At 41.5% G+C, this 20705-nt stretch overlaps 1 protein-coding gene across 1 annotated transcript in view; it reads left to right on the top strand.

Moving 5' to 3' along the window:
• Positions 1-20705, top strand: part of POLN (DNA polymerase nu) — a 230118-nt gene that overhangs the window by 175123 nt on the left and 34290 nt on the right. Inside the window, exons 21-24 of the mRNA XM_054029682.1 lie at positions 1519-1601; positions 7057-7188; positions 17161-17271; positions 19921-20003. Coding sequence (XP_053885657.1) covers positions 1519-1601; positions 7057-7188; positions 17161-17271; positions 19921-20003 — 409 coding nt within the window. The remainder of the gene's footprint in view (positions 1-1518; positions 1602-7056; positions 7189-17160; positions 17272-19920; positions 20004-20705) is intronic.

The raw sequence follows: 20705 nt of genomic DNA, 5'->3' as shown, positions 1-20705 counted from the left end.
ACTGACTCAATAGCATACCTTGAAAACTAGAGCCAATCAACAATTGTATGCATCATTTTCGTTCTCAGTGACCCAGAATTAGTAAAGTTTGACTACATTTATTTCAGAAGCATTTTGGCTGTAGTGCAGTGTAATTACTGGTAAATTAAGAGGTATTTGTAAGATGTGTCATACATCTAGGTTAGAATTGTCAAAAGTACCCTAGTGATTTAGGAGCATTAGTCCCATTGACTCTCAAAGAGATGACGCCTAAGTACCACATCACTTTGAAAATAAGATTGAGGCTCCTAAATCTCTTAAGCACTACTAAAATTGAACCTCTAGTTTAGTGTCTCATAAATAAATGAAATAGGGAAATGCAAAACATAGTTCCTCCATAAAGGACCTACCTTTTCCTTGCTGCATAAATCATGAGCTCAAAGACGGTAAAATAACTTAGGACTGAAGGCTTCTATGGTAGTTTTCAGTTTGGAGTACCTGTTTCTCCCTTTTAAAACTGTAAATAACCCTAACCAGAGGGAGACTTATATGTATTTTCAAGAATACCTGAATAGCAATCCATTCTCAGGAGAAATAAATAAATAAATATGAGGGCAGGGGGCAGAGGGAGGAGGAGAAAAAAAAAATCACAGCCAAAATGGCTTCTTAGTAACTCACATAGAGCATTTTATCTATAATCTCTCCCAGAAAAAGAGTCAAAATATTTTCCTCAGACTCCAGTGGTAGGCTTAGACAATTTGGAACCAGAAGTACAGGCCACGATCCTGCAAATGTGTAAGCACTTTCTTAACTTTACTATCGTGAATAGTCCTGTTGATTTCATTTGGACTACTCATGGTAGTAAAGTGAAGCACACGTATAAGTGTTTGCAGGTTTGGGACCTTAGTATGTTACATAATTCATGTGACTAATATCAACCAACTCAACTTGAAAATGCACTGCAAAACCTTCCTGTGGATTTTTATCTAAGTATCCAGACAATTTGGAAATCTGCATTCCAAATCTTCAACATTTTTACTTGCAAGGAAAATCCGTGCAAATTACTGAATTTTCACAGAACCTCTGTGGAATCAAAATAGGCACAAATATTTTTCGCAGTTCTAGTCCTCAGTCAAACTTTTCCAAACTTCAAATATTTGGGTTTGATTTTTGTTCAGGTCAAGGAACATCAAAGGGTTGAGTTAGTTCTTATTTTATCTGAACCAGTTCATCCATCTCTAATAATACAATAGTCTTTTAAGAGCAGATGTTTTTCCAACCAAGCCAGTGGTGGAAAAGGGAGATAAAAGGCCAAGATTAGCCTGGTTCACTAGAGACAACATCCCCTACCAAATTATATGACAAAAAAGCTGTGGATTCAAAGCCCAGGATTAAAGCCTCCCTGAGCTTCTGTTTATATGGTGTATGTCTGCATTTATGAAATTATTGACCTTAAAATGTATTTTCAATGATGTTTGGAATATATATTTGCTTTTAACTAGAAATAGAAGATGAAACCCATATTATATTTGTGCTTAGGAGGGGTATTCCAAGTGAACAAGTGAAGCATGCAGATAGAGAACAGGCAAAGCGCGTTGTCTACTCAGTAGTTTATGGAGCAGGTAGGGATCTGTATAGAACTAGAAACAAGTTTATTCTCACTACTGTTTACTTTTTTAGATGATTAACTAGAGCTGCAATGAATTTGAGTTCATTTGCATTTTTAAAAGCTAGCCGTACACTGAATTTCTGAAGGTGAATAATGTGATCTCAGAATATTGCATCTTGATTTTTTTGACTATCATAAAATAGTCTACTTAAAAATCATTCAGAATAATATAGCAGGATTAACACAATATGAATGTTATTCCCTGGTTAAGTTGATGCATTGATTTATTTTTCATTTTGACTTCTAAGTACATCTGAGCTACTATAAGGAGACTCATGAGTCAATATAATTCAAACATCTGTCTTTACCTACCTAAAATTAGTATAATTCAGTATGGAATATCTGCTGCATACCACTGGTGGATGCATACATAGAAGATGAAAGAAGTTGTTATCGGATCAAGGACAGAATTTGGCCTTGAATGTTATTTTTATTAACCTCCCTGTACTGTACCATAAGTGTAACTAGTACTTTACAAAATATTGTAAAGAAATAAGATTTCTGCTCTTTGGAGCTCAGAATTTAATTCAGACAAAAATATACATACCACAATTCCTTTAATATTGGTGACATTTCTGTTTTAATAAAATGGGCTTCTCCTGTATACTTGACTATCATGATCTCATACCACTATGTAAAGGATTTTCCTTTATTATCCCATTCATTTAACGATTTAATCTATTTTTAGATGTGCTGATTTTTTTCTTAATCTACTATAAAGTACTTCAATTTATGTAGCCTTCCTAAAGGTGACCTGCAAAAGGAAAAATAGAGTTTGTTTCTATGTTACTTCTATACAATGTAAAGGGAAGGTCTCCCTCTGAAAAGATTTTGCTTGAAACAAGTGAAGATTCTGAATAAAAATCACTTCCCCTCTCACTTTCCTGGAATTTGTCTTCTCATTAATAAATATATTTTTCCAAGGCTTGGATTTCTAATGTAAAGAATAAATAGAAATAACTTTCAGACATTTCTACATCACAAAAAAAATAAAGGACCCAAATCCAATTTTTATGCCTTTGCATCTCACCTTTAATATTTATTTGGCTGATAGACTGAGAAATGCTAGTGCTCTTAAAGGCAAATTTACTAACACAACTCATTGATTTAACTGTTTAATAAAACATTGAAATAAGAAATCTGGTAGCAGTATAGACCCTAAAACATTAAAAACTAGAGTCGTACAGTAATATCTTGATATAATTACACTTGTATGTGACTTAGAATCGCAGTGGTAAGGGACCGCAAAGGTTATGTTGTCTAACCCGCTGCCAAGGTGTGGGATTTGTTGGGTCTAAACCATCCAAGACAGATGGCTATCCAGCCTCCTTTTGAAAACCTCCAGTGAAGGAGCTTCCACAATCTCCCTAGGAAGTCTGTTCCATTGTCCTACTGTTTTTACAGTTAGGAAGCTTTTCCTGAGAATTAATCTAAATCTGCTATGCTGTAGTTTGAACCCATTGCCTGTTGTCCTGCCCTCTGTGGAAAGAGAAAACAACTTTTCTGCATCTTTTTAATGGCAGCCTTTCAAGTATTTCGAGGCCACTATCTTGTCCCCCTCAATCTCTTCTTTTCCAAACTAAACATATCCAGTTCCTTCAGCCTTTGCTCTTATGGCTTGCATTACATCCCTTTGATAATCTTTGTCACTCACCTCTGGATTCTTTCCAGTTTCTCCACATCCTTTCTATACATTGATGACCAAAACTGGACACAATCCTTCAGCTGAGGACTAACCAGTGCTGAGTAGAGTGGAACTATCATCTCCCATTGCATTGCTGACTCATGTTGAGGTTGTGATCCACCACAACACCCAGATCCTTCTCAGCGGTGCTGCTGAGAAGCAGTTACCCCCATTCTGTATTTGTGCATTTGGTTTTCTTCCCTAAGTGTAGCACCTTAAATTTGTCTATGTTGAATTTCCTTTTGTTGTCTATACCTCAGTTCTCCAATTTATCCAGATCCCTTTGAATTTTAGCTCTATCCTCCAAAGTTTTGGCAAACCCCCTAGCTTTGTATCATCTGAAAATTTGATGCTACATCCAGATCATTAATAAAGATGTTAAACAACACCGGACCTAGAATAGATCCCTGTGCTACCCCACTTGAAACCTCCCTACAATCTGACATCATTCCATTACTAATTACTCTTTGTTTGCAGTTGTTTAACCAAATATGTATCCACTTAATGGTGGTTCCATCAAGCCCGCATTTCTCCAGCTTACTTATCAGAATGTCATGTGGGACTATGTCAAAAGCCTTGATGAAGTTCAGGTATATTATGTCCACCACATTCCCCCTATCCACCAAACCAGTTACCCTGTCAAAGAAGGAAATCAAGCTGGTTTGGCATGATTTGTTCTTGGTAAATCCATGCTGGCTGCTAGTGATCCTTCATCCTCCAGGTATTCTCAAATTGAATGCTTTATACATTGCTCTAGTAGCTTCCCATGTATCGAAGTCAGACTGACTCGTCTATAGTTCCCCGGCTCCTCCTTTTTCCCCTTTTTAAAGATGGGAACTATGTTAGCCCTTCTCCAGTCTTCTGGAACCTCTCCTGTCATCCATGAGTTTGCATATATTATTGCCAGTGGCTCCGAGATTTCTTCAGCTAATTCCTTCAGTACCCTCAGGTGAATAGCAATCAGGTCCCGTTGATTTGAATTCATTCAAACTGTTCAGAAGATCTCTGATGTATTCTTTACTTATCCCAATCTGCATCTCTTCCCCTTTATTGTCTATGGTAAATTCATTATACGTTTTATTTTTTATGAGAAGACTGAAGCAAAGTAGGCATTGAGCAGCTTTGTCTTTCTATCATCTTCCGTTACCAGCTCACCTTCTCCACTGAGCAGTGGACTCACGCCATCCTTGATCTTTCTTTTTTGTCTGACACTTAGTAGTCTTCAGGAATTCTTCCCCCATTTCAGAGAGCTCTACCTATTTACAAATTTAGTTATGTTTGAAGCGCAACATAGCAAATGAAGAAAACAAAATGATGGTCATATCATATAGTTCTTTTCTGGTCGTTAAGCCTTTACCCTTGGATCACATTTCCACAGATTACAGAACACTTTAACCTGTCTGGTCATTCAGTGACAGACCTGCGGGTGGCTATATTACAACAGAAAAACTTCAAAAACAGACTCCAAAGAGAGACTGCAGAGCTAGAATTGATATGCAAACTAGACACAATCAACTCTGGTTTGAATAAGGACTGGGAATGGCTGAGCCATTACAAACATTGATTCTATCTCCCCTTGTAAGTACTCTCACACTTCTTATCAAACTGTCTGTACTGGGCTAGCTTGATTATCACTTCAAAAGTTTTTTTTTTTTTCTCTTAATTAATTGGCCTCTCAGAGTTGGTAAGACAACTCCCACCTGTTTATGCTCTCTGTATGTGTGTATATATATCTCCTCAATATATGTTCCATTCTATTTATTAGAGCATAAGCTTTCTTATGTGGGCTGTAGTCCACGAAAGCTTATGCTCTAATAAATTTGTTAGTCTCTAAGGTGCCACAAGTACTCCTGTTCTTCTTTTTGCGGATACAGACTAACACGGCTGTTACTCTGAAACCTGTCACATTTTCAAGGTCTTCCATGAGAGCTAGATATGTACTTAAAAAACAAAAACCCTGAGACTCTGACCTAATCACTGGCCTCCAGGAGTTAGTACTTTAACACAAAAACAAAACAGCATGAGAAGTGACAACACTGCAGACTTCCTGTCTACTTTGAAGCAATTCACTTCACATGTGCCTCGTTCATCTGTAAAAAATATAATGAGGAGCACCAAAGTATCTGTTAATTAATTAATTAAATCCTAAATTAGGCCATGTCTATGTATAGCATTGCAGGGGTACAGCTGTACAGATACAGCTGCACTGCAGCAGCACATCTGTTAAAACCATCTCCATGAGTGGCATAAGCTTATGCTGGCAGGAGAAGCTCTCTCATTGACATAGCACTGTGCACATGAGTGCTTATGTCAGTGTAACTTTGTCGCTCGGGGGGTGGAATATTCACATTTGTTACAGTTCTCTTGTGAAGCCAGAAGTAGTTTCCTAACTGGTATAGACAGACTCTGGTAATTCAGTTTTCTGAACAATGAATGAGAAATTTTGGGGAAGTAGGGGAGAGTTAAATTAATTGGTCATCAAACAATAATACAACACTGGAATAATTCCATTAGGAGTCATCCCAGATGTCTTGCAAATTTCTGATTATAGCACCTTGGCTAGATTTGTTCTTCTAGACATCTGTGCAGCTCCTGACATAGCTGAGTACAAAATACTACAGAATTGTTATGAAATGCACATCAGACTGACAGTGATGGCATTTGGGTGGCTGAAATCCTCCCTCTCTCAAAAACGCAAGCTAGTTTCTCTTGACATTATTACTGTGACAACTAATATTTTATATCTCTGGTGCTTCAAGACATTGCCTTTCAGCAAATGTTATTTGCAGACACAATGTTGTTTTTGTTCCTATGTAGCTGACACCTAAATATCTGTCTTTGAAGGCTAAAATCAATATGTTGATGTATGGTTTTATTTGCACTTGAACTACTTGGTTCATAAATTTCTTTAAATTGTACCTCTTAGCTTTTAATCTCATACCATGGAAAACTCTGATCTCATTTTTCTCTCATACTCCTTTGCTTTATCTTGTTACATATTCACTTTGATATAGTTTTACTTACCCAGCATCTAGATATGTGTTATAAGTCTTGTTGCGACTTTCTCTACACTTCCTTTAAAATCCATCCTTTCTCTTCCATCCCGCCTGTTAAAGCCTTGGTCCATGCCTTGATCATCTCTTGTTTCAATTACTGAACTCTTCTTCTCTGTTGCTTCCATGCATTCCACTTCTCCAGCTTGTCCAAAACACCCTACCTAAAATCAGTCGGCCCCCTCACCGCCATCCTCACATCTCTTCATTCACTTCCCTGCTTATTCAACATTGAATTCAATCTCCTTATCCTCATATCAAGGCTCTCCATAAATCTACCCCTGACTAGTTTATGAATAAAAATGAACAAAACTAAGAACCCTGCAGGATACATTGTATGAATCTAAAATACAGATATTATCCTAAAATTCGTATTTAAGCTATTAAGATGTAATATGCAGTGGAGAAAGCCTCTGCCTAGTTGCACCCAAATTCAGTAAGGCATTTCAGCGATGAGTTTAGTCCTTTCCTAATCAGTGAAAACACTTAAGCTTAAAATGAAACATATACTTAAGTAGTTTGCTGAATCAGGACCTTAGTGTATGTGATCATCCACATTTGTGAAAATAACTACAGTGGTCGTATTCCATTAGTCAATGTACAGTTCAGTATTAATGTTTATAACAAAGCAATATTTAAATGATTTTCTGTTCTACATTATTGTGCACAAGGTAAAGAACGTCTTGCTGGATGTTTGGGAATTACTCCTCTTCAAGCTGGTCAATTTATAGAGAGTTTTCTGATGAAATACAAGAAAATTCATGACTTTACAAAGAAAACCATTGAGCAATGCCACAATGAAGGTAATAAAACCTATAAGATGCATTCTTGTTGACTGTTCAGCTGCTATGCTACATTTTACAATAAGGACAGAGACTCAACTCAGATAATGCTTGTAGGATGAGAGAAAAAGTTGCAAGAAATGACGAAAATATCCACCCCTGATTAATGTGGTCTACCCTGCGTTATGCTGGCAAACTGGGAGGATCTGGTTGGATCCACCACAGCTGCTTCTTCCCAGATATTGTTATTTACTGGGAATGCTCTTTACCATTTGTGAATGGCAAGAAGTTCCTTTCTTTTGAATATGGCTCTTAACGTCCAGTTATTCATATTTAAAGTTACTTTGAGATTAACTTACTGCAATGCAATGTACATACCACCATATTGTCAAACTAGTTAGAAGTTGCTGCTAGGGCCTAACACAGCCTGCTTAGTAAGCCCTGTTTCACAAAGAGAGCACATTATGCCTCTGGCCGTGATCTGCACTGGCTACCCCATGATTTTTTGGTGAGCTTTTGGGTATCAAAGGCTATAAAGTACTAAAAGATATGAACTCAAAACATCATCTGTGTGTCCCATGTAATATCACAGCAGATGTGATCCTCTGAAGAGTCTAAGCTAACAATTTAGTGGCTGTCTACACTTAAAGCACTGCAGCTAGGGTGACCAGATGACAAAGCTGAGATATCGGGACGCGGGGGGCGGCAGAGGAGGGGAAAAAAAAAAAAGCCGCTGGAGCACCTCCCCCTCCCACCCCCACTAGCTCGCCTCGTCTCCACCTCCCCCTGTAGGGGAAGGTGCCCAGCTGGTGCAATCCCGCTCACTCAGACAGCAGCATTTCAGGCACCCCGGGATTAGGAAGTGAGCGGCTGGGGCGTGCTCAGCCTGCGGTCGCTGTGACCCTACCGAGTTGCCCTGCGTATGGGGCAAGTCTGTCCCCACGTACAAGAATGGCCTGTAGTGCCGACCCACCCGTGGCCTGTCCCTGCGCTGCAGCCCCGGGGGGTTCAGGGCAGGGCACGGCACGCGCAACAGCTGGGCAAAGGGGCCGGGGGGACACAGGAGCCCTTGAGGAATGGGGGCCACCAGCCACCCCAGGGGAGGGGGCCGGTGGGTGGCAGCTCTGCCCCTCAGGCGTGGGGTCTGGGCGCGGCACTGGCGGCCCAGCCGGGTGCCCCGCAGCCTCTCCCACCTTCATACGGCTCAGGACGCTGGACAAACAAAATTGTTGTTTGTTTGTCCCCAAATCCCTTCCCTGGCCCTACCTTCTTCATGGCCGCAGCACACAGGCTGGTGTCACCCCCTCCCTCCAGCGCTTGCACCGCCATACAGCTGATCAGCGCAGGCCTGGGAGGGAGGAGGAATGTGGTGTGCTTGGGGAAGAGGCGGGGATTTGGGGAGGGATCTGAGGGGGTGGGGCTGGGGCTGGGCCAGGGCAGGGATTTGAGGAGGGATCCTATGGGGGAAGGAGGGGGTGGAGTCGGGGCGGGGGGGCGCGAGCCCCTCCGGGGTGCACCGGAGCGGAGGGCAAAATTGCTTGTTTGTCCCGCGTCCTGACCGAACGTTGGTCGGGACGCGGGACAAACAAGCAAATATCGGGACAGTCCTGATAAAATCGGGACATCTGGTCACCCTAACTGCAGCGGCACAGCTGCACTGGTGCAGCTGTGTCACTGTAGCGCTTAGTGAAATATTAATTATGCCGATGTGAGAGCTTCTCCCATCCACCACCCAAGAGATGGCTATGTCAATGGAAGAAGCCCTCTGTCAACATAGCACTGTCTATGCTTGGGGTTAGGTTGGTATAACTGCGTCGCCCAGGGGCGTGGATTCTCTACTCCCCTGAGCAACGTAGTTATATCAACATAAGTTGGTCTAAACCTTAGATTTGGGTTGGTGGCAGGATGTCCTCTGTGAGGGGATTTTCACTTTAGAATTAACTTTTTGCTTTTCATCCATCAGAGCACTAGACTCACCTGATCTTTTCTCAAACTTTCTCAGAGGAGAAGGTTGGTTGGGGAATGATAGGATAAAGTAAAGGTCTGTTTTTCCAGAGGTTGATCTGATCCGTTTAATGTCTGTGTTGCTACTTTTGGTAGTGCATCTATAGTGTTTGATAGGCATAATTGAAACATTGAAATATATAACAATAAACATTTAGTGCTCAATGTAGGCAAAAAGCAACAGAGGGTCCTGTGGTACCTTTAAGACTAACAGAAGTATTGGGAGCATAAGCTTTTGTGGGTAAGAACCTCACTTCTTCAGATGCAAGATGACTAACACGGCTACCCCTCTGAATGTAGGCAAAGTTATTGGCATGTTGACTTTCTATGCTTAGTTTTGAATTTGTGTGCATGTACACATGCATGAAGGCAGGTAGAGCTGTTCAGGAAAAAAGGAGAATAATTAGCAACAAGACAAGGCTGTTCCTAGGAGCATTGGTACCGCTTGGTGCAAATGGCGTTAGATGCCTCCCCAACAGGTTGCGTAGTCATTTACTTGGTGCTTCCTTCCTCACACCAATCTACCTGATCTCTTAAGATGTGTCACTTTATCCTTTTGATAATTTTGAAGTTCTTTTTTGAGTACTTGCCTATATATATTATTACTCCTGGGGGAATTCTGTGTCACTGTGTGGCGCAGAATTCATGTCTCGCACAGATTTATTTGCTTCCTCTCATAAAAATGCCTTTCTGATGGGGAAACAAAGGGAAGCTGCATAAGCGGTCATAGGCTGCTCCCCACCACATGGGTGTGTCGTTTTGGGTGCCTGGAGCAGCCAACAGAGAGGTAAATCACTGGGGGGAGGGGCGGGCCTGGGAGCACCCCAGCTGGTGCTGGGTCAGATCTGCCCCCCATCTGCCCAATGCCCATGCATCTGGACCGCCCCATACCCAGACTCTGCCCTGTCAAGCCGAACCCCCCCACACCCAGAACCCACCCCCCACTGAGCCTCCCATGCCCTCACCCCCTGCACCCGGAGCCCCACTACACCCATAGCCCCCACCGCACCTGGCCCTTCCCAGCCCCATTCCGGCCAGTCGCTCCTATCCTGCGCTGGGCTCAGTTGCTAGTCCCTGCTGGACTGAGGGTGGGGTAGGAGCGCACTTCCCCTGCACAGAGCACTTGGGGCTGGACCAGGGCTGGAGCTGGATCAGACACACTCCCAAAAAGCTCCCCCAGATTTGCACTCCCCCGTTTCCTGCCCTCATCACTCCTCAGCCATGGAGGGAGGTGTCACTGTACAGGGAACTGCTCCCACATCCGCCTACTCCCTGTGCATCCAGACCCCCCTGCGTAGTCCCATCCCCCCTGCATCTGGACCTCTGCATCCAGACCTTCACCCCTACACCTAGACCACCCCCTGTTGAGCACCCCATACTTGAATACCCACCCTGAGAAGTCCCACCCCCTATGCACTTGGACGTCCCCACAAGCCTGCCCCACCCTATTGAGCCCCAACCAGCTGAACTTGTACTCCGCCCAGCAAGCCCCACTCTCCCAGCACCCAGTCTCCCCACAACCAGAACCCCCCTGTAGTAAGAGGAGGCCCTGAAACATAAACTCTTGCATCAGAGGCCTAGTCTGAGGCCTGAACCAAAGTACTTCCAGGCATTGCTAAGCAAAAACTGGGCTGTGAGCCAGAGGCAGGCCCTGCTCACAGAAGTTGGCAAGAAGAGGGCTGCTAGAAGCAGGTGCATCTTAAAGACAGGGTCAAAAGGACAGCATGATGGATAGAAACAACATGATCAAAGGGGAGACAGCACCCTAATGAGCCAAGAGGCTGTACCTCAATCTGTCAGTAGGGATGAGTAATCTGTCCTGTAACTGTATAAAAGTAGGTCCTGGAGTGCGCATCTTTGTCTGGCCTAGGGGGCAGTGGAAAGTCCCGCCACTGACTAAGCCGATCCATTGCCAGGGGGCACAAATTCGTAGTATGTCTTGTAGAGTCTACGGGAAACTATTACTGTGCTTCGTTTGACAATAAACCTGGCTCGGGTTCCTTCGTACCTTACTAGAGTCTGTGATCATTGGGGGTTCTCTCGGAGTCTGCTGTGTCAGCTATCTGCGCAGAGCTGGGGCGGCACACAGAGGGAACACACACGCAGCCGACTGTTATCATCATCGAACAAGAGCAGAGCATCACACCGGTAGCTACTGACAACACCCCTCTATTGAGCCACAGTCACCTTCACCTGGACCCTTCCTCCAGAATCCCATTGCCCTTGCACCTGAAACTCCCTCAACAAGCCCTTGTTCATCCAGATCCTCCCTGCACCCAGACCCACCCACTGAGCTGCTCGCACCAGATCCCCCACACAGAACCCTCTCACCCTGCACCTGGATCCACCCCCACACACTAAGCCCCTCCACACTTGGATCCTGCCGGATTGAGCCTGCCTGCCCACACCTTGTGCATATGACATGGGGCTGCTAACCCTGGGGAGTTGCTTCACCTGCTACTCCTGAGGGATTTCTGAACCAAAAAAATAAAAATTCTGTGGATAGTATTTTAAATTTCTGCAACATTTATTTATCAATAAATAAATGTGGAGCTCCAGCATGGCAGTGGGGAGCACAGGCGACTGGCTGCATTGAGGTGGGAGACCACACTGCAGCCTTCCTTCGCCTGTCCCACCCCCCCTTCTCACCCCTCAGACACAGACCTCTGGCATGGGCCCAGCCCTTGCACTATGTCAGGGTCAGGTGCAGCTTCATCGCTGAGACTGTGTCCCAGAGGGGAATGGGCTACAGGGTGATCTCCTACCTCTGTGCAGCCAGTGGCCTGTGCTCCCCACTACCATACTGGAGCTTCCACATTTATTTATTGACATAAAATCTGCAGAATTTTAAAATATTGTGTGCAGAATTTTTATTTTTTGGTGCAGAATTCCCTCAAAAGCAGTATTATATTCCGCTCTTGATCAGATGCAGCCCATGTGCTTAAGATTGGAGTCTTTTGGCCAGCAGTGTCCGCTGGGGCCATGCATGCATCCTGAATGTCCTTGCACACCCATACTACAAGCATAAAAGGCAGTGCAGAACCAACCACTACTCACCACCTTTGGCTCCAGTTGGGGAGCAGGGTCAAGGCACAGGGATTTGCCCCAGTCTGGAGCCCACCCACCCACAAGCCCCTGTGCCAACCCTGCTCCCTGGCAGGAGCACTGGGTGGAGCGGGGCAAGCCCCCATGCCCAGACTTCACTCCCTGGCAGGAATGCCAGGTGGGTGGAGCAGGTTGGGGCATGGGGCGCCTATTTTTCTGGGAGTCCCCAGTTGGCCAGGGCCCCTGGGCATGGCCCCATTGGCCCCGTGGCTATGCCACTGCTTTGCCTCTCTCCTTACTTCACTCCTAGGGTCTGGATACTCACTAAAGACAAATGGGGATGTGTAGAGGGCACAGGATTTAATACAAGGAGAGTCTGCAGCTGTTGGCCCAAAAAACCAAAAAACAAAACATTCTTCATGGCCCTGCAGCCATAGATACTAAATACAGTTCAAGAGCACAAATGCTGACTGATGCACAGAAGAAATATGTAAAAATTTTGGCTCTTGAATTGGATTATAGCTTTGAAACTCTGAGGCTGAATTTTTGTGGGCCAGCAGCCATCAAATCTATTTAATGAAGAATAGGTTCCTTAGGCTGTTTTATGCTGGAGCACATCATATATCAATATAATGCAGTATAATTTGACATGAGCAGGGTTCATTCTGGGAGCAGAAGTCTTATTCAGCAAGTATCTCAAAGAGAAAAAAAGAGGACAGGTTTTAAAATTTTACAGTAATTTGTAATGAATAATAAGATGAACCAATTCCTTCACTACCCCAAACAATGACTTATGAAAATGTAAGTTTAATAAAATAAATATATAATTTGTAAAAGTGCACTGGTCTGTTGGGTGCATGCATGCATCCTAGCCCACATGTCATACTCCTCAGTCCTGTCAGAAGGGAACATTCTGGGACCTGTAGTTTCCCCAGCTGGAGCACATATGACCGGGAAGGAGTTATGGGGCTGGAGGATCATGTGACTGCTTTGGGAAGGGGGACTATATAAAAAGAAGCCTGATCTCACTCTGAGAAAGTCAAGGTAGAGACATGACCTGGAGGGAGACTCTCCAAAGTGTAGGACTTGAGAAAATTGCTACTGTAATACAAGAATCACTGTAGTCACTCACCAGAAGGCCAGTCCCGAGTGTCTCTTGTTCAACAACTAAGTTTCAGGTGCCCATCCCTGCCAAAAGACATCCCTATTTCCATTCAGTTGTGTGTATAAGAGACCAGTTAGATAATAGAGAGATCACTTTGAACTTCATTGCAATTAATAGAAAAGATTTTGAGGCACTTAAGGCATTACCCACTGCAGATAATCAAGCAAAAAGAAAGTTATTTGCCTGTCTGGTAAGGGGAGCTTTTCAAGATGTGTTATCCAGATATATATTCCACTCTTGGTGACCTAACATCTCAGATTGGAAATAAGGTGTGAATTTTTAAGTGACAGTAATTAACCATTGGAACAATTTACCAAAGGTCCTGGTGGATTCTACATCAAGAGTGGATGTTTTTCTAAAAGATCTGCTCTAGGAATTATTTTGGGGAAAGTTCATGGCCTGTGCTATACAAGAGGTCAGACTAGATGATCACAATGCTCCCTTCTGGCCTTGGAATCTGTGCTTGAGACTGGCCAGCAGTGTCTGTTGTGGCCACGCATGCACCCTGAGTGCCTTCACGCCCCTCTCCAGGGCATAAATAACAGTGGGCCCAACAGCCAATCAGTTCTCTCTCCACTACAGAATCCAATCTATAATAGGAATCAGTAATAGAGGGGAAGGAAGGTAGGTCATGGAATATATATAATATATATATGGAGAACACAGAGAACACATCACGAAGAATTGAAGTTACTGTACAGGTAAGCAGCTTTTCTAGATCTAGATATATTCCAGTCTTAGTGACTCACAAGAAGTGACATGATGTAATTTGGTGGGTGCTTGGAGTCTATCTAAAAATGGATTTCAATACAGTCCTGCCATAAGAAACGCCTGCTCTGGAAGCTTCCACTAATGAATAGTATTTGGTAAATTGGAGAGAGTCCAGAGGAGAGCAACAAAAATGATATAAAGTTTAGACAGCCTGACCTATGAGGAAAGGTTAAAGAAACTGGGCATGTTTGACCTTGAGAAAAGGAGACCAAAGGGAGACATAACAGTCTTCAAATATGTTAAAGGCTTTTATAACGAGGACAATAATCAAATGTTCTCCATGTCCACCAAGGGTAGGACAAGAAGTAACTGGCTTAATCTGCAGCAAGGGAGATTTAGATTAGATATGAGGAAAATCTTTCTAACTATAAGGATAGGTAAGTAATTTTCTCAGAGACTTCTGCAGGCTGAAAATGATCTGGGAATGTCTGAGGTTGCACAGTTCTTTCTCTATGAGGTGGAGTTGGGAGAATGCCCATGATAAGGACTGCACAGTTTCCAGTATGGCCATGCAAGGATATTATATGGATAAGACATAAAGGCCCAAGGAAAACACGATGATTTTTAGGTTTGTAGGAGACCCAAGACTCCCTTTCTGACCCATAGAATTCAGAAGAAGGGGCTTTAGGGGAATAGATAGATGATCCCTTCCCACTGTGTTGTGAGTCAGATGAGGAATAAGAGAATTCCACCTCTAAAGGAGGGGCTGCTGAGGCAGGAGTACTGGGTGTAATATTAGAGCAGCTGTTGTGCTGGGGAGGAGATCATTATTGATGTAACAGTGGCATGCATACCAGAGGACTGTTAAATTCAACCAAAAGTAATCGACACTCCAGCTCCTCCAAAACATCGAGATCCTTTGGAACCACATATTTTCCTGGCACTGATTTAGGTGGTATGGTGAATCTTTGGGCTCAGGTATAGGGGTACCTGGTGTCAGGGCCAAGGAAGAGGTTGCCACTGGTTCTCAAGTACTGGGTAGTAAGTGCTGGAGCCGGGCAGAACCAGGTCTGGGGAGTGGGCCTGGATGCTAAGTGGGTGGGCCATGCCCACCCAGACCCACCCATGGCTATACCCTTGGGGCGAAGTTTTAGTTATTTGACATTTTCTTTATCAGAACTGTCAAAGAATATATATACTCACCCCAAAATACATAACATACTTTTCAATACAAACATTTTGTAGAAAAAATCAACAATTTGCAATCTATTGTTACCAGTCACAGTGAAGAAGAGTGCATTGTCATCAAACTTGTTACTTTAATAACTGCAACTAATCCTGTGTCGGGAAAATTGCTTTTCTCAGAACAAGGTGGGTGAGGTAATATCTTTATTTGGACCAACTTCTATTGGTCAGAAAGATGTGCTTTTGAGCTTACACAGAGCTCTTCTTCAGTCTGGGACACTTACTCAGCTAAATATAAATGGAACAGATTTTTTAGCATAAATAATAAACACATATTTCAAGGGACCATTCAAGGTGAAGTGGCCTATTAACACACATCCAATCATAAGGAGGAAACAAAGGGTGGGGGAAGCAGCTGGTGGAGAGGGTTGTTAATGTGTGAGATATTTTTGTAATAAGCCATAAATTCAGTCTCTATTCAGTCCATGATTTTTAGTGTCTAGCAAAATTGTGAATTTAAGCTCCCTTGATCATCTTTTGAAAATGTTGTGCAGGTTTCCTTTGAGGATTAGGACTGATAGGTCAGATATAGAGTGATTGCTTTGTGAAAAGTGTTCACCCACAGGTGATACGATGGATTTGTGTTTTATCATTTTCCTGCATCATTTTCTCAGAACAGCACTTTCAACCTCTTTCTATAACAGTATATAATTGATTCAGACTTTTACTCACAGAAGACATGCTGTTCCTTGTTTATTCTTTGCGGTGCTTAAAAAATTACTATAACCATGGGTTTTAGAGACCAGGTGGGTAAGGTAATATTTTTTATTGAACCAATTTCTGTGGTGAAAAAGACAAGCTTTCAAGCTACACAGCGCTCTTTTTCAGGTCATCACCTCCTCCACCAACAGAAATTGGTCCAATAAAAGATATTACCTCATCCACCTTGTCTCTCTAAAATCCTGGGACCAATGCAGCCACAACAACACTGTACATAACCATGGGCTGTCATTTCATGCCATAATTGCATTCATAAGTTAGTTCTACTAAGGAGTAGTGGATTACTGCAAATATTTAAAGCCATAAATATGTCCTAAACATCCTGTTTGATGAAGTGCTACTCAGGCAATATATTTTGTTTAGATCTACTTAAAATAATATAGCTTTCTTTTCTTGAAAGATGTGTCAAAAAACATTCCCACTTCTGTGATAATGAATCCGTGATCTATGTATATAACCAGCAAAAGTCCCATAGCTAAAATCCTTGGCTGTGAGCCAGTGCAGGGATGGAAGACACCTGTCTCTACTTGCGTCCATTATGAGCTGTCAGCAATCATATAACCAGTATAGCTATACCAGCAAACCCTCCTAGAGGAGGTGCAATTTTTACTGGGAAGGGTTGTTTTGCTGGTATAGCTTATACCAGTTTACTGAATAAAATAAGCAATACCAGCAAAAGGACTTTTTTGCATCTGAGTCTATACTGGGGCTTTTGCTGGCATTGGCATGTTGCTTAGGGGTGTAATTTTTTTTTTCACAGCCCTATCCGACATAGCTATATCAGCAAAACTTTTAAGTTTAGATCAGGCCTGAGTAACTTCGATTATTTGAATTGGAATTGAGTGTGTTTAATGCCTTGCAGGGTTAGAGTAATGGAGATATCAATGATATGTGGTTGCATCCACATTTCACTCTACCAGTCAGACTACTTTTGATTAGCTGGGGAATAAATGTTGAAACAAGTGACTTAGACTATTTTCAATATTCAGTAATATTGGCCAAAAGCATCAGGAAATTGCTGACAACTTAATATTGGAAGATTTGTTTCAAATCTCATATTTAACCACTCCATTAATGCTATTTTCTATTTTACATATCAAAAGGATATGTGGTTTCCATCATGGGACGTAGAAGACACTTGCCTAATATCAATGCTCGAGACTACAGACTACGTACTCAAGCAGAGAGGCAGGCTGTCAACTTTGTTGTCCAAGGTAAAAAAAAAAAAAAGGAGAAGGTTTAATTTCCTCTGACTGGGTGGAGGTTGACAAATGAAGTCAACAGACAAGAAATAATAAATGGGTGGCATGAATTAATTTTGTATTTTACAGCTTTAAGTGACAGAAGTATGAAACACTCACTAGCCGGTAGGGAACAAGAACACAATGGTATGCTACAATACTCTAGGGTAGCTAGCTGTATGAGGTGGAAGATTACTGCTGCAGCACTTCAAATGCAGTTTTCCTAAGGCTGTCTCTTTTTGGTTTCTTTGTCCGTTTGTGACTGGGCCTGTGTACACTTACAGCCCTGCAATGGCGCAGCTGCACCAGGACAGCGGCACCGGTGCTGCTGTAGCGGTTAGTGAAGACGCTACCTATGCCAACGGGAGAAGCTCGTGTTCCACCTAACAAAGAGGTGGTAGCTATGTCGACAGGAGAAGCCCTCTGGTTGACATAGCGCTGTCTACACTGGGAGTTCAGTCCATGTAATTGCATTGCTCATGGGGGTGGATTTTCCACACATCTGAGAGATGTAGTCATATAGACATAAATTTGTAGTGTAGCCCATGGCACAGAAACCATGGTTTCAGTGGTTTTACTACAAAGAGACTCAAATTTTAATTTTTTCAGATTTCTGTTTTTTGAGAAATACCTATTAAAAGAGACGTTGTATTGTATTATTATTATTTCTGTTGCAACCAGGGCTCATTCTTTGTGTGGAATGAGCAGGAAGAAAGCATTAAAGAGTTAAACAGGTCTTATCTTTGCAATATAAACTAGCAAATTTGCCAAACAAAATGCAATAAATCCACCTAATTTACTTATGTCAGTCTGCTGAGTTCACACCCCATTTGAAGTAACTTGGTATCTTTAAATGACCCTTGCTGCTGCTTTAAGGTGTTGCATTAAAAATCTACAGGTTTTTACTTATTTAAAGAGCTGATGTTGGTATGATTTGCATAATGCTTGCAAGTTAGAGTGGAGCTGTGAACCCTATCATGCAAATGAAAAGTACTTTTTAGACATGTTTATGAAGGTGCTTCTCATGAAAGTGGCTTGAATTTTCCTTTAGGAAGGAGCAATGAATTGTTGGGGTTTTTTCCCCTCAAACATTCTTTATTTTAATGTTTTGTTTTCAAAACAGGCAAATTAATTATGTAATATTCTGGACTATTGTCCATTGGCAGCCGCATCTTACAAGGAGGTGTAGAGCATCTGTAACTGAAGCCAATGGGAATTGAGGATGCTCAGCACCTCACAGAAGACATTTGGTTCCTTGCAGGCCTGAATCCCAAATTTCAGACAACAAATTTGGGTTTTTCAATTTTGAAACACCAGAAGAGAATTTTGTAGAATTGGTTGAAACTTGAAATTTCCATTCCAGAGGAAATTCTGACATTTCAAAGTTTTCTTTTCTCCTAAATTGAAATGAAATTTTTGAAATATTGAATGACCTTATTGTAGCTTTCTATTGACTTTATCATTTTAACTAAGTATATTATATTATATTAATATTCAAAACAATAAAATCAAAATGAAGCACTTTGACCTTATCAAAATGAAATGTTTCAGTAATTTATTGTCAAAAATGTCTGTGAAATTGATATGTTCCCACAAAATGTTTCATTTAGTTGAATCAGCATTTTCCAGTAGAAAACTGTTCCACTGGAAAGCTTTCAGCCAGATACAGAATTCTGATAGGTATTTGGGAAGGATGTTAAAATGGGGTTTATAATTAAAAAATATTCAATTATTTTTAAATATTACCAAAAAATTCCTTCCTATGTTGAGATTTTAATTTCATAAGTTCAGCTCTGAGATAGTTTTTAAAGACCATATTACACTCCTCTATTTATACTGACTACAGTTACTGTGGTAAAAGATACAGTAGTGATTTCATATAGTAAGGTAGCATCTTATCTTGGTGACAACTTATACTCAAAAGACTAGGAATGTATGGTGTACCAATTTGAAATGGCTGTCATTAGCTTTGATGTGGTTATTTTTGAAGAAATTTGTCTTATTAGCCATTCCCTAGCTCAGTTTTCTTAACTGAGCTTGTGTCGTCTTTTCTAACTCTATTCCACGGATTTATTATAGCTTTAACTCATCAAACTATGCCTGACCATAACTAAAATCTAGGTTATTTAGGCTATTATGCACTTTGATTTTTCTCATGGATAAGTTAAGAAACTGCTTTTCTCTCTCACACATGCACGCAGTATGTAGGTATGTATGTATATTTGGGATGATTCATGTTTCAGGGTATAAGCCAACCTTTAATGGCAGTTCAGAAAAAAATTTCTTGGGGGGTAAACTATTCCATAACTTCCTATTAGAGGCTTTCTTGCATCTTCCTCTTCTGAAGCAGCTGGTACTAGCCACTATCAGAGACAGAATACTGGGTTTAGCTTGACCATTGGTCTGGTCCAGTCTGGCAATTCCTATGTTCCCATATCAATATTAAAGGTGAATTCATACTTCGTTAATAGTATTAATTAGCATTTTTGATTCTTTGGTAATATTGAGCTTGCTCTTTGTTAACTTTATGGAGTCAGTTTCAGACCTGCATAGTTCAGAGGACTAAAGAGCTCTTCCCCGGCCCCATATTTTATATTAAAAACAGATCACTTTCTTTTGTAGGATCTGCCGCTGACCTTTGTAAAATGGCTATGGTTGAGATTTTTACCTCCGTTGCTATTTCTCCGACTTTAACAGCCAGGTTAGTAAGTGAACCACTGCAATGTTCTTTTTCATTTTACGACAGAAGTAGCTGAGATAAAGGCATTTCTGGAATTTTATTCTTTATTGTTCCATATAATATGACATATTGTACGTACACTTTAACTATGACTTTTTTTTCATATTACTCTATTCAGCTAGATGAATGTTTAGTATGCATCTGGATCGGTTAACAAGCAAGGGCTGATGCTATTACTTTATATATTCACTGGAAGATTTTTGTTTATATTTTTGTGCTCAAGTAGATTTCTGTGTAAATCTATCCACATATACTGTGCCTGGTCATCAGATATAATGAGGACCCGCAACTTCATTTGAAATGATTGGTGTTCAGCATTTTTAAAAATTAAGCCCACTGGTCATGTCTTTACTTATTTTGAATTTATTGTATCGAGTTGATTGAATATGATGTAAATTACTAACACATTCAATGGATTAGGGGAAAAAACATAGTAGCCAGGACACCAGTATTGAAGCGAACTGTATGAACAAATTGTGCTTCTCAGCAGGCAACTTTTATTTATATTGTTTATTTATTATATTTATGTATATTTTATGTAATAAAGGGAAATATCTTATAGAATGTAAGGGAAAGCTAATGCATCACAATTTCCTTTTGTTAGTATAACTATGCACAGTTGGGCAATAGACCACAGGAAAGCCTCCAGATTCTTATATACCACTAG

This window comes from Malaclemys terrapin, chromosome 5, assembly GCF_027887155.1.
Source record: "Malaclemys terrapin pileata isolate rMalTer1 chromosome 5, rMalTer1.hap1, whole genome shotgun sequence".
NCBI classification, from domain to species: Eukaryota; Metazoa; Chordata; order Testudines; family Emydidae; genus Malaclemys; species Malaclemys terrapin.
This window is presented reverse-complemented; position numbering and strand designations above follow the sequence as displayed.